At 40.4% G+C, this 12,085-nt stretch overlaps 1 protein-coding gene and 1 long non-coding RNA gene across 4 annotated transcripts in view; one reads left to right on the top strand and one right to left on the bottom strand.

The window, feature by feature from the left end:
- The window catches only part of LOC114906269, a 199,980-nt gene that overhangs the window by 131,097 nt on the left and 56,798 nt on the right, over nucleotides 1-12,085 (top strand). The gene's annotated exons all lie outside the window — the stretch shown is intronic.
- The window catches only part of OTC (ornithine carbamoyltransferase), a 57,069-nt gene that overhangs the window by 10,015 nt on the left and 34,969 nt on the right, over nucleotides 1-12,085 (bottom strand). For 2 of the 3 annotated variants that reach the window (XM_029240956.1, XM_029240957.1), the window contains exons 5-6: nucleotides 7,227-7,380; nucleotides 5,332-5,406 (exon numbers count right to left, since the gene is read on the bottom strand). In XM_029240956.1, coding sequence (XP_029096789.1) covers nucleotides 5,332-5,406; nucleotides 7,227-7,380 — 229 coding nt within the window. Of the gene's footprint in view, nucleotides 1-5,283; nucleotides 5,407-7,226; nucleotides 7,381-12,085 lie in introns of all 3 variants that reach the window. The other variant, XM_029240954.1, reaches the window with a different exon arrangement.

Here is a 12,085-nt window from a genome sequence, read left to right as displayed (position 1 = left end):
ATAATGCTTTCGGGTCGCAGCTCAAATGTTTCCTCCTCAGAGAAACCTTCCCTCACCACGTGAGCTAAATACTCAGAGCCCACATGCACACATCTTACTCTTATGCGCTCACCGGCCAGGGTTCTGTGTGCAGGGAGCTTGCTTTGAAATGGCCTTTGCACAGCAAGTATACAGTTTTTGTTGAAATATATTCGTTTGGGTTGGTTTGGTGAGGGCAGGGTCGGGACTTGGGTGAGGCAAGCGCTCACTGTCAGGCGTGCAAACACAAATTTTGCACCCTGGGTATCTCACTTGCTCAGTCTGGTCTGAACCCTAGGTGGGGGGCGACACTGTGGGAAGAGCTGAAGTCCCCCAAGCTATTCCAGACCCCACAGGTAACCCCTCTGCCTCCATCCTCACCTTCCAATCTGCTCTATACGCAGCAGAAAGAATTGTTTTCTCCGAAGCCTTCAATGTTTACTACTTGTTTCTTAAGTCGAAGCCGATTAAGAGTATCAAGGCTCCCCGCCGACATCTCCTGCTTCTGTCTCTTTTAATTTTGCTCAACATCTTGCTGCAGGAAAGCCAATCTCATTGTCATCCTTGTACACGTCTTGCCCTTTTCTGCCATCACAGCCTTTCACCCTTGCACACCTCCCCCTTTGTCCCCTTCCGGGCGTCTTCATTGGAACATGTCAGCTCCTCCTTTATCAAAACTCTAGGCCTGCCTCACCTCTGGACCCTCCATGTGGAAGGCTTGTCAGTCCAAACACCATAATTATTCTCATCATCCTCCATCCTTCTTGTTTTTCTGAATTCTTAGAATTTATTTTTGACTCGGTTTTATAAATTCTCAGTAGGACGTTGCGATGGGTGCTGTGATGTGTCACCCAGATCCCCCTTCATGAATTAGAGACTTACTGTCCCAGCTGCTGCGTGTGCGCCAGACGACGGCTTTCAGCTGTCAGCCCTCTTTGGGCACTGCCTCAGCTGCACAGAAGCCGACTCACCCAGGGTCACGTACCCTTCCAAGGCCACCTGCATCCAGTGACTGATTGACAGGAGGACATAAAAACCTGACTCCATCCTCCCAACTTGGGACAGCCCTAAATGGCCATCTCAGATCTAGAATTCTCCATAAGGTCGGCTGAGTTTGCTTTTGGGCCTGCATCGCAGTTCGGTTTCTCCCTCTGCCCACTCCTGCTTCCTTCGCCTCCCTTCTCAAGGGCACGGTGTCATAAACATCCTGCACATCCTGCATGCCAAGCTCTCAGAATCTGCTTCCCAGGAAACTTGACCCACAACAGGCGTGTTCAGATTTATTCATTTGAAATTGTGTTTATTTGCACATAATTATCTATAATAGTTCCTTCTCTCATTAAAAAATTCTTGAGGAAAGGAACTATCAGATGACGATGATACCTGCAGACATTTTAGCAGCTTTATCATCCTCAAATAGCCATAAATTCTGGAGCTTTGTTTTTTTTTTTTTTTTTTTTTTTTTTTTGCGGTACGCGGGCCTCTCACTGTTGTGGCCTCTCCCGTTGCGGAGCACAGGCTCCGGATGCGCAGGCTCAGCGGCCATGGCTCACGGGCCTAGGTGCTCCATGGCATGTGGGATCTTCCCGGACCAGGGCACGAACCCGCGTCCCCTGCATCGGCAGGCAGACTCTCAACCACTGTGCCACCAGGGAAGTCCTGGAGCTTTGTTTACTGAAATTTGGGGACGGTCATTAATTTAGTAAGGCTTGCTAATTTAGTAACTAATGTTGTGACCATTCATACTGGTAAACATAAATGCAGAGGCTTGGCTATTACCCCATGTACCTCCTGCCCTGAAAATTTAGCTTTCCCTTTGGAAAGCAGGTTTTATACCCCCTAAGTATAATCATTCTTAGAGAAGGAATCAATAAGCACTTAGAGAACCAACAGAGAGGTTTGGAAATTAGAAAATCACCCAACCTTGCATGCGCTGGGCCATGACTGAGAATACAAAGAGGAATTCTTTACTCACAGCTCAGCTTTCAATACTAAATCACTCACTGGCTTTTACATAAATCTTAAAACCAGACGAAGAAGGTGATTAACAGACCCAGTTCAGTCTAAATATTCACTTAGAACAATGTTAAAATCATTACCATCAATAGTTTATGGAACAATTTTACAATCAAGGACAAAATTATGTTTTCTTGAATATGTAAGTTATTGGTTGAAGAATGGAGAAATAGATTAACTATGGCCTTGGAAACTTTTCAGTGCTTCTTAAGTTTACACTAAGTCTCCTAGCTTTATCTTTAAAGGAAATAGGTCTACTTATAAATTGATGGAACAACTTCTACACTTCAGACTTTCCAGAAGACTTTTTAAAACTGTTACTCCTACCAAAATTTAACCAGCTTTTAGTACTCTTTATCATTTAAATGAGTTTCTGCATAAGAACAATACTGAAATTATAATATTGGGATTTTTTTCCTTTGATGTTAATAAAACATCTTTGACGTGCAATAAAATGTTTAAATCATGTATTTCTCCAACAGAATAAAACCTTTCCAAAAACACCTTATAGCAGGGAACAGCTATTGTCAACGTATGTTTTATCTGTAAAACCCAAATGCAGTAAGAGTTTGCATTAATATAAAGCCCTTCTTCAAGCTAGATTTGTAGTGAGAGTGTGCTAACTCTTCCCATAAAATGAAGAAGAGCTACCTTATTCACACGTCAGATCCGACCCTTTATTCCAGTTCATGCTGAATGAAAGAGGATTACCTGTTGTAAGGGTTAGCTCTCTGCATCCCCAAAGTTTACTATAATAGGGTGGCTTCCAATATATGCTGCTGCCTATGCCTGACATTTCTTCTGTGGCAAGTGTATTAGGTAGAACAGTGTCCTCCAAAAATTCCTTCCCCACCAGAACCTCAGAATGTGACCTTTTTTAGAAGTAGGGTTTTTGCAGATATAATTAGTTAAAAGGAGGTCATACTGGATTAGGGTTGGCCTAAATTTAATATGACTGCTATCCTCATAAGAAGAGGAACATTTGGACAAGAAACACAGACATAAAGGGAAGAAGATGGAGGCAGAGATTGGAGTGATGCCGCCACAAGCCAAGGAATGCCTGGGGCGACCAGAAGTAGGAAGAGACAAGGACGGATCCCCCCCTAGAGGTTTTGGAGGGGGTGTGGCCTTGCCAGCACCTTGACTTTGGACTTCTAGTCTCCAGAGCTGTGGGATAATACATTTCTGTTGTTTTAAGCCACCCAGTAGGAATTTGTTATGGCAGTCCTGGGAAACTAAGGCAGCGGGTGCATTGACTCAAACTGGTTCAGCAAGAACACTAGGGAAAAGCATTTTGTTTTCTCTTATTTGTTTTATTTGGTTTTGGAAGGATGCAGCAATGCTAGTGCTCTACCCAGATGCCCTCAGAGGACCCCGTTTTCCATCTTTTGCCCCCTCTCCCCATTTCAGCGTGCTTTTAACACCTTACAGTCACAGCCCTTCTTCAGAAGATGGCCCTCTGGCCACCGACTGCTTTTCCTGCCAAACGTGCCAGGGGATTCACCACCCTACCTCCCACGCTGCCCTTGGCCAATGACTGGGTTCCAAGGATAACAGCCCATCTTCCTTGCCTTGGGTTGGGACAACTCTGGGGTATAACCTACACTCCAGAGCTCACTTGTTGGATCAGGCTGAAGCCCCCTTCTGTGGGACAGTGCCTGACATGGCACTTGGGTGACCCAATAACCCTAGCTTGCCTGGGACCCTCCCAGTTTTAGCACTGATAGTCCCATGTCCCCAGAAAGCCCTGGGTCCCCCTTAAACTCAGGAAGCAGAAGCAAGGAGGAATTTTTAGGCCTCACATATTCACCTCTGAATGTCTTAGCTTTTCAGAGTGAACCACAGCAGTGACTACTGAGATAACAGCAAACACATGCCCGGTCAGAAACACTGGTGGACAATTTTGTGAATCATCATCCCTTAATGAGAAGATCAGTTCTATCTTTTACCGTTTCTGAAATGGCTTCTATTTAGGGGAGCTTTCCCTTCAAAAGACTCCTGATAGGAAATTGTAACTAATGAGAAACGTAATGGTGAAAATAATTCAGTAGAGAGGGGGTATGTAAAAGGTTCGGTGGAGATCCTTCAGGACTGATTTGTGTATGAGTCTCTTGTAGAATTAGTTTTTATCCTCTAAAAGGCCTACTTATTTTGTATGAGGCTGGGAGTATCTTTTTTTTTTTTAAGTTTTATTGAAGTATAGTTGATTTACAATGTTGTGTTAATTTCAGCTGTACAGCAAAGTGACTCAGTTATACATATATATTGATACATTCTTTTTCATATTCTTTTCCCTTATAGTTTATCACAGGATATTGAATATAGTTCCCTGTGCTATACAGTAGGACCTTGTTGTTTATCCACCCTGTATATAATAGTTTGCATCTGTTAATCCCAAACTCGAGGCTGGGAGTATCTTAACATAGGGCTTCTCCTAGGGGGATCTGCACTTTTTTATTTTGGTGTATTTATTTACGGACTTAATATGTAGGTAGAACATTTACATGTTAAGAAATTCAAACCACATAAAAGGATATACTGTGGAAATAAAGTCTCCCTCCTACCTCTATCCTTGAATCTCCCAGTTTCACTTCTCACAGACAACAATTATTACCAGTTTCTCGTGTATCATAAAGGGTTACTTTGGACCTATAAAAGAAGTCACACTTCCCATACATCCTGTGAGAGATTAATAGCAGGGTAGGAGGTAAGTGGGGGTAGCTTCACAGCCAGGATTCAGATTTAAAAGGCTGAAGGGCCCCTGGATTTGAGTTTTGAAACACTAAGCTGGTGTACATGCCATTGCTGTGTCCTTTACATTAGAGTGAATTTTTTTTTTTTTAACCAAATCGTAGTACTCAAAAAATGACAGCATCTTCCCCATGCCTTTTGGGATTTCTACGCTGTCTGGATTTCATTCCTTTCTTCAGCCTTTGTGGTAGCAATGCACAAGAATGCCAGTCATCATAATGGCTGGTTTCAGGGTACTCAAAGGGATAATTCAGACATGCTTTTAACACAGACTTACAGGGTAAAAGGCATCAGGCAAGACTATCTCTTTTTGTAGAGATGGGAAATTGGAAACTCAAGAGGCCGGGTAGCTATAATAGTAGGGCTAGTAACATAACCTAAATTTTGTGGCCTCACCTGTCCTCTCCTTGAATGGAAGAGAGGTTTGTCTTTCACTAGGTAATTGCATCTGGGAATGATTTCAAAGGGGGTTAGTTTCAAGGCAGAAAGTTTCCCTACCTTTGGAGTAGCCACCTGAAGGTGCATCCCGAATTTCGCTGCACTCACCATGATGGAGTGCAGGATGTTATTCCCATCCCCAATCCAGCTGAGGGTAAGGCCTTTCAGAGAGCCGTAGTGTTCCTGAAAGGCAAGGGATGGAGGAGATTACATCTGGGAGGAAATCCACTCATGTGAAACAGTTATTAGGGTTACAATAAAGGAAACAATCTACATCTCAATTTTAAATGGTTTCTTGGAAAGAATAAGTTACTAAATTTTTTTTTGCATTATACAGAGCAATTCAGTAACATGAAGGTACAATCACAAAATAATAGCAATATGTCCTAATATCTTAAGCCAAGACATCATATGAACTCATATGGAGACTCATTTTCATATATTTCAAATCTGAATCTTTGTTGTATTTATTCTTTCATTCAACAAATTGAGAACCATCAATGTCCAGACACTGTCCTTGACCCTGGAGATATAACAATGAACAAAGGAGACAAAAATCACTGCCCTTATGAATCTTACACTTGTTGGTATAAGAAAGGGGAAATACAATGCACCTAGAACAGTGTAGCATGGTAGTTGAGTAAGTTCCCGTTTATATAAAGTTTAAAAACCATTAATACCTTTGGTTGTTTATAGATATTGACATGTACAGTTAAAGTATAAAAACATGCTTGGAAATTATAAATACGAACACCAGGATAAAAATTTCTTTGCGGGGTTCGAGGAAATGGACTTCAACTCTTATCTGTAACATTTTATTTAAAAACAACAAAAAATTCTAAAGCAAGATTTGGCAAAACTGTATAATGGGCACATGGATATTTGTTTTACTTTCCTTGAAGTGTCTGTAGGTTTCGTATATTTTATACGTTTATATATTTATAAAGATAAGATTTTAAAAACAGAAAGGCTAACTAATTTGAAGATCACAGAACTACTGGGTGGCTAAGCTTGGATGTAAATCCAGGTTCATCTGATTTAGATTCCACGCCCTTAATAAGCTGCTATGTATTCATTCGGCTCCTACTTTGAGAATTTCCTTTACGGAGGCATTGCACCAGGTCCTGCAGGGGACAATATGAGTAGAACATTTCACTATACCTGATGAATGTATAATCTAGTAACGATAAAGCCCCAAGGGGAAGCATTAAATTATCTGACGTATACGTAAAGCCACAACTACAAACAGCCACTTGGTATCTAACATCGTTGTGTCATCCTCTCTGCATTAATCTTACCTTCATCACCAAAGGGTTTCATTTTGAGTTTAACCTCACATGTACATGTGTGTAGCTTATTCAAATGAGGAGGAAGATAGACCTACCTATCCAGTTTGCCCTGTCTCCCCAGAATAGTCCATAGATGCAGAAACCATGGTTGTTAGGATTCCCAGTGGCAAGACTCTGTAGATTGGCTGCGGCAAACCCAATGGGATGAATCTTTCAAAGTTATTCAGGTTTTTAATTTGAAGGAACATGGCTAAATTTGAGCCTCAATTGTATAAATTCTGCATGCTCTTAACTCCAGTCTTAAGCAGTTTATTAAAATGATAGAAAATGGCCTCCTTCTCAGAAAGTCATTTAGTAATTGACCATTTTGAATGTTCAAAGCACACTCCACCAGTCTTCACTGCCAAGTCACAGAGCCTGATATATATGGATTACATAACGATTCTTCTATTTTCTGTGCTCCAGCATTCCCTGTTCATCCACTGTGTTAAATATGGCACCAAAAAAGCAAAGGTTTGAGAACAGAAGTATCTATAATCTGTTTTTAGCAATGCCCTGTCTTCCTTGGATATCTAGTTGTACACATATGCCATAATTCTTTGCCAGGATATTATTTGAAAACAAAACACCAATACCACAATTTAAATGCTTCCGTTTAGAGCTGGTTAGGAATTATTGATTCTGCTCTTGTGTGAGGCAAAGAAATAAGCCAACCTGGAGAGTGAGGTAATCAGCCAGGATCTGGATAGGATGGTACAAATCTGACAGCCCATTGATGATTGGGATGGATGCTTCTTTAGCCAGGATGTCCAGATCTGATTGCTTATACACTCGCGCCAACACTGCATCTGTCATGCTAGACAACACACTGTGACAAACCAAGAAAAAATCATCTAAGTTGATTATGCTTAATAATTCCTTCTAAATATAGGGTCTTAGACAGTAATAAGAAATGCTAATACATTAGAATTTTTACTGTTACAACTACCTATCAACATGACGGATTTAAAAGCTAATAATAAACATGTAATCATTCCAGAAGCCAGATGTTGTTCCACTGATGTCTTAGCCAATGACCGCTGATTTTACTATTTTTTACGGAGATAAGAAACCAATTGTGAGCCTAGCAGTTGTGATAATGAATTATAATTGATATATGGCAGTTGGTAAAGTTAAAAGAGACAAGACCAGGGGCTTCCCTGGTGGCACAGTGGTTGAGAGTCCGCCTGTCGATGCAGGGGACACGGGTTCGTGCCCCGGTCCGGGAGGATCCCACATGCCGCGGAGCGGCTGGGCCCGTGAGCCATGGCCGCTGAGCCTGCGCGTCCGGAGCCTGTGCTCCGCAACGGGAGAGGCCACAACAGTGAGAGGCCCACGTACCGCAAAAAAAAAAAAAAAAAAAAGAGAGAGAGACAAGACCAAAATACAAGATATACAGAGAAAAATTAATGAACTGGATTGCGGCATTTTGTGAGGGGGACATCATCTCACAAATATACACTTTCACTGTAAAATTGAAGGTAGCAGTGTGGCAGCCAAAGAGGTGCATACAAAGGTTGTTTTGCAAGAGAGAACCTTCTGGGAGGAGTGCTATTAGCTGACAGCCCCCAGCTGCTGCACCTTTGGAGTCTGCTGCAGCATTCCTGCTGAGGCCACATCCTCCCCAGGCTGTTCCCACCAGGGACGGAGCACAGGAGGGCCCCAGAGCTGGGCCATTCTGCCTGACATGGGACATCTCTGATGGGCAGCAAAGATGGATATAACTATTCTCATTTTATAGCTGAAGGACCTGAGACACAAAGAAGTTTAGTAACTTGCCCCAGATCACACAGCTAAGTAAGTTGGAGGAGCTCATATTCAAACCAAAGTCAGTTTAACTCAAAAGACCACGTTCTTACCATCACAACACATTGCCTCAAATTTGCAGATGATAAAAACCTGGATTGAGAAACTGGGATCCAGATTTTAAGCTCTCTCTATATGTCAGAGTGATGGTGGTCCCTCAGCTAAAGCTTCAGCCTTACAAAAATAACAGGGATGGCCTTTTGTTTAAAACCTTGGTTTCTTCTTATTTAAAGGGAAGCCCCACAGCAGAGGCTTCTAACCATTTTAGTTTTAAGGAACTCTTTTTAATGGCAAAAAAAAAAAAAAAAAAATTGGAAAGCCTCCCATAATAGTAGTTATATTAAATAGAGTCATTATTATAAGGTATCCAGTTAGCCTTTGTAATTTTGGTTCTGTAACTTACTAGCTGTGTGACCTTGGACATGTTATTTAATTTCTCTATGACTTAGTTTCTTCATCTGTAAAACCATAATAACAATATCTATCCCATTGCGTTATTGTGAGGACTCGTGAGATAACCTATATAAGATGTACAGAATGATGGCTTGTTCATAGTAGAAGATCAAAAGCAATAGATGATATTACCATGTCAAAAGAAAATGTATAAAAACTAGAGGTAGTATCTAGTAAGGATTTCATAGATTTGTATTTTAATCATCATATATTTGGAAAATTAGTCCTTCTTATATGTCTGAGACATATTATTTACTCAGTCTGTAGAAAACTGTTGCTGCTTATAAAATTCAATGACCGCTAAAAAAATTCCTTGCTTCCAGGGATTAGAGAAGCAAAGATTGAAAACCATATTCCTGTAACAATATTTTCTAGACTCAGGGTTTTTTTCAAATTTTCACAGATTTCTCATACCCATAGTTCCCAGATTTTCAGATTTCATGGATCAGCAAAATTTCTAAAAACATATGGAGATCAACATGTGATTCCCAACTTTTTGTTTAGAAGATTAAGGGCATGAGAAACAAGCAAATAAACACATGTAATATGTTAATATCTTCATTTAGTAAGAGAGGACATTTTAACAACAAAAAAGGTGTGAATGACCTAATCTCAAAAATGATCCTTGAATTAATTTAGCTTTTTGAAATTCACTATATTGTCTTTATTTTTCTTATTTTACAACTTCTGATGAAAACTTCCCATGGCAGGGCATCAGTGGAGGGGTCCAAATTTGGAAACCAGTGCTCTCAACTGTCTAAGCACGTTGTACATTGTAGTTTGAAAGAGGTGAATAAAAGAGCCGCTTTAGAGTTTCTCTTGTAAAACAGGTGACGTTTGATGGTTGACTAAGACCGGGGTTTTCAATTTTTGCTGCATATGAAAGTCACCTGGAGAATTTTTAAAACTCTGGAGGCCCAGGCCATAATCTCTATCAATTTCATCAGGAAAATAGAATCTCTAGGGGTGCGACCTAGAGATCAACATTTTAAAAAACCTTCCAGGAAATTCCAGTGTGCAGCCAAGGTTGAGAACCAAAGCTAGAACCTCACTCCTCAAATCAACAGCATCAGCATCACCTGGGAGCTTATTAGAACTGCAGAATCACAGGCCCCACCCAGATTTACTGAATCAGAATCTGTATTTTGACAAGGTTTCCAGGTGATTTATTTGCATATTAAAGTTTGAGACTCCTAATAAAGTGAAAATTGACGCCACCATATTTTTGAAAGTATCATCCATTCTTTTCTTCAAAACCTAACCAGCCCCCTCCCCTCCCCCGCAAAAATCAAGAGATCAAGAGATGGCAGCCCACAAAGACAAAGGACTTTGTCCACAGTCTCGTTGGCAAGGAGTGCTTTCTAGTTCAGTTGAAAGAAAAAGGCATCTCAAATCCTGAAAAATGAATAATTTACTCCCTTCCATTAAGGCCCGCATCTTTACAGTAACCAGCTAGCCTGACCTATCTGGTGTCCTAAGGCAATGGGTCCCAAACTTGGGTGTATATCAGAACTAAGTGAATAACTAATAAACAACAGAGGTCCAAGCTCCTGAAATAGGGTAGACTGGGTCTTTGTACTTTTACCAAGTTTCCCAAATAACTCAGATAACCTTCCAAAATTTGAGAACCACTGTCCTTAGACATAGGCTATTATGTTAAAAGAATTTTAGATCTTCTCCCCTTTTTTCAAAATACACAATACAGATTCCCTTCACCGTACAGATATACTGATGTTTCATACTACAGAATGCAGGCTTTTAACTCCACCTTGAGAAAGTTAGTTAGATGACAGTAGATATCCCAATAAGATCTATAATTATAATCAATTTCCTATTTCAGAAGAATTCAGAAGAGAGAGGTAGAGGGGTGTTTGACCCCAAAGGATTTCTTTAAATATGCATCACTTCCTACAGTGTGTAGAGACAGAATTTAAAAAATCTGGATTAACCATTACAGTTGACTTTCTGGAATCTCCCAGTCAGAAAAACAGATCTGACTTCAGTTGTAGCCTCTCAAATAATTTTAGGGAGCTAGGACCATGGGCTGCCAACCTCTTATGGTTTTTATGAACTTTATGATGTGTTGTTAAGTTTTGCTATGTATGTCACAGATAAATGTTATCAACCTCATAGATGAGAAAACCAAAGCTTTTGAAAGCCTTGAAGTAATTAGAGCAAGGTTAGAAAGAATAAAAAAGGATGAGGCTGAAAGAGGGAGACACTAGGAGAGCAACTGGAGAAGTCAATGCCTGATACACTTGAGTTTTTCAAGAATATTGAAAAAGGGCAGTTGTCGTCATTCCCTCCCTTGAACAATCCCAAGAGCTCTGGAACAAAGCAGCCAAAAGGCAAGCATGCATTTACTTGCCCTGTTTATAATGTGGAGTTGGTAACCCTGGAACCTCTATGGTATAATCTCATGGAATAGTGACTGGTCTGCTTTACTGAGGTTGCCCAACACCTCCTAGAACAGAGGTTCTTGACCTTGGATGCACATTAGTATCACCTATGAAGCTGTAAAAACCCTGTTGCCATATTCTGCCCTTTGGAAGTTTAAATTAGAAGCTATGGTGGGGGAGTCACATCAATATTTTTTTATAATTGCTTTACATACTTTATAAGATTTAATCATCATGATAATTTTAAAGGTTAAGTATACATACTTTTTTTTTTACATATACATGTGTCTATTCTTTTTCAAATTCTTTTCCCATTTAGGTTGTTAAAACATAATATTGAGCAGAGTTCCCTGTGCTATACCCAGTAGGTCCTTGTTGGTTATCCACTTTAAATATAGCAGTGTGTACATGTCAATCCCAGACTCCCTAACTATCCCTCCCCACCACCCTTCCCCGCTGGTAACCGTAACTTCGTTCTCTAAGTCCGTGAGTCTGTTTCTGTTTTGTAAATAAGTTCATTTGTAACATTTTTTTTAGATCCTGCATATGTGATAGCATACGATATTTTTCTTTCTCTGTCTGACTTACTTCACTCAGTATGATAATCTCTAGGTCCATCCATGTTGCTGCAAATGGCATTAGTTCATTCTTTTTAATGGCTTAGTAATATTCCATTGTATATATGTACCACATCTTCTTTATCCATTCATCTATCCATGGATATACTTAGGTTGCTTACATGTCCTGGCTATTGCAAACAGTGCTACAATGAACATTGGGGTGCGTGTATCCTTTCAGACCATGTTTTTCTCTGGATATATGCCCAGGAGTGGGGTTGCAGGATCATATGGTAGCTCTTTTTTAGTTTTTAAGGAA

The sequence above is a fragment of the Monodon monoceros genome, unplaced genomic scaffold, assembly GCF_005190385.1.
Source record: "Monodon monoceros isolate NGI ecotype Baffin Bay Population unplaced genomic scaffold, NGI_Narwhal_1 Super_Scaffold_22, whole genome shotgun sequence".
Classification (NCBI taxonomy): Eukaryota; Metazoa; Chordata; class Mammalia; order Artiodactyla; family Monodontidae; genus Monodon; species Monodon monoceros.
Note: the sequence above shows the minus strand (reverse complement) of the source record. Positions and strands in the feature narration are given on the sequence as shown.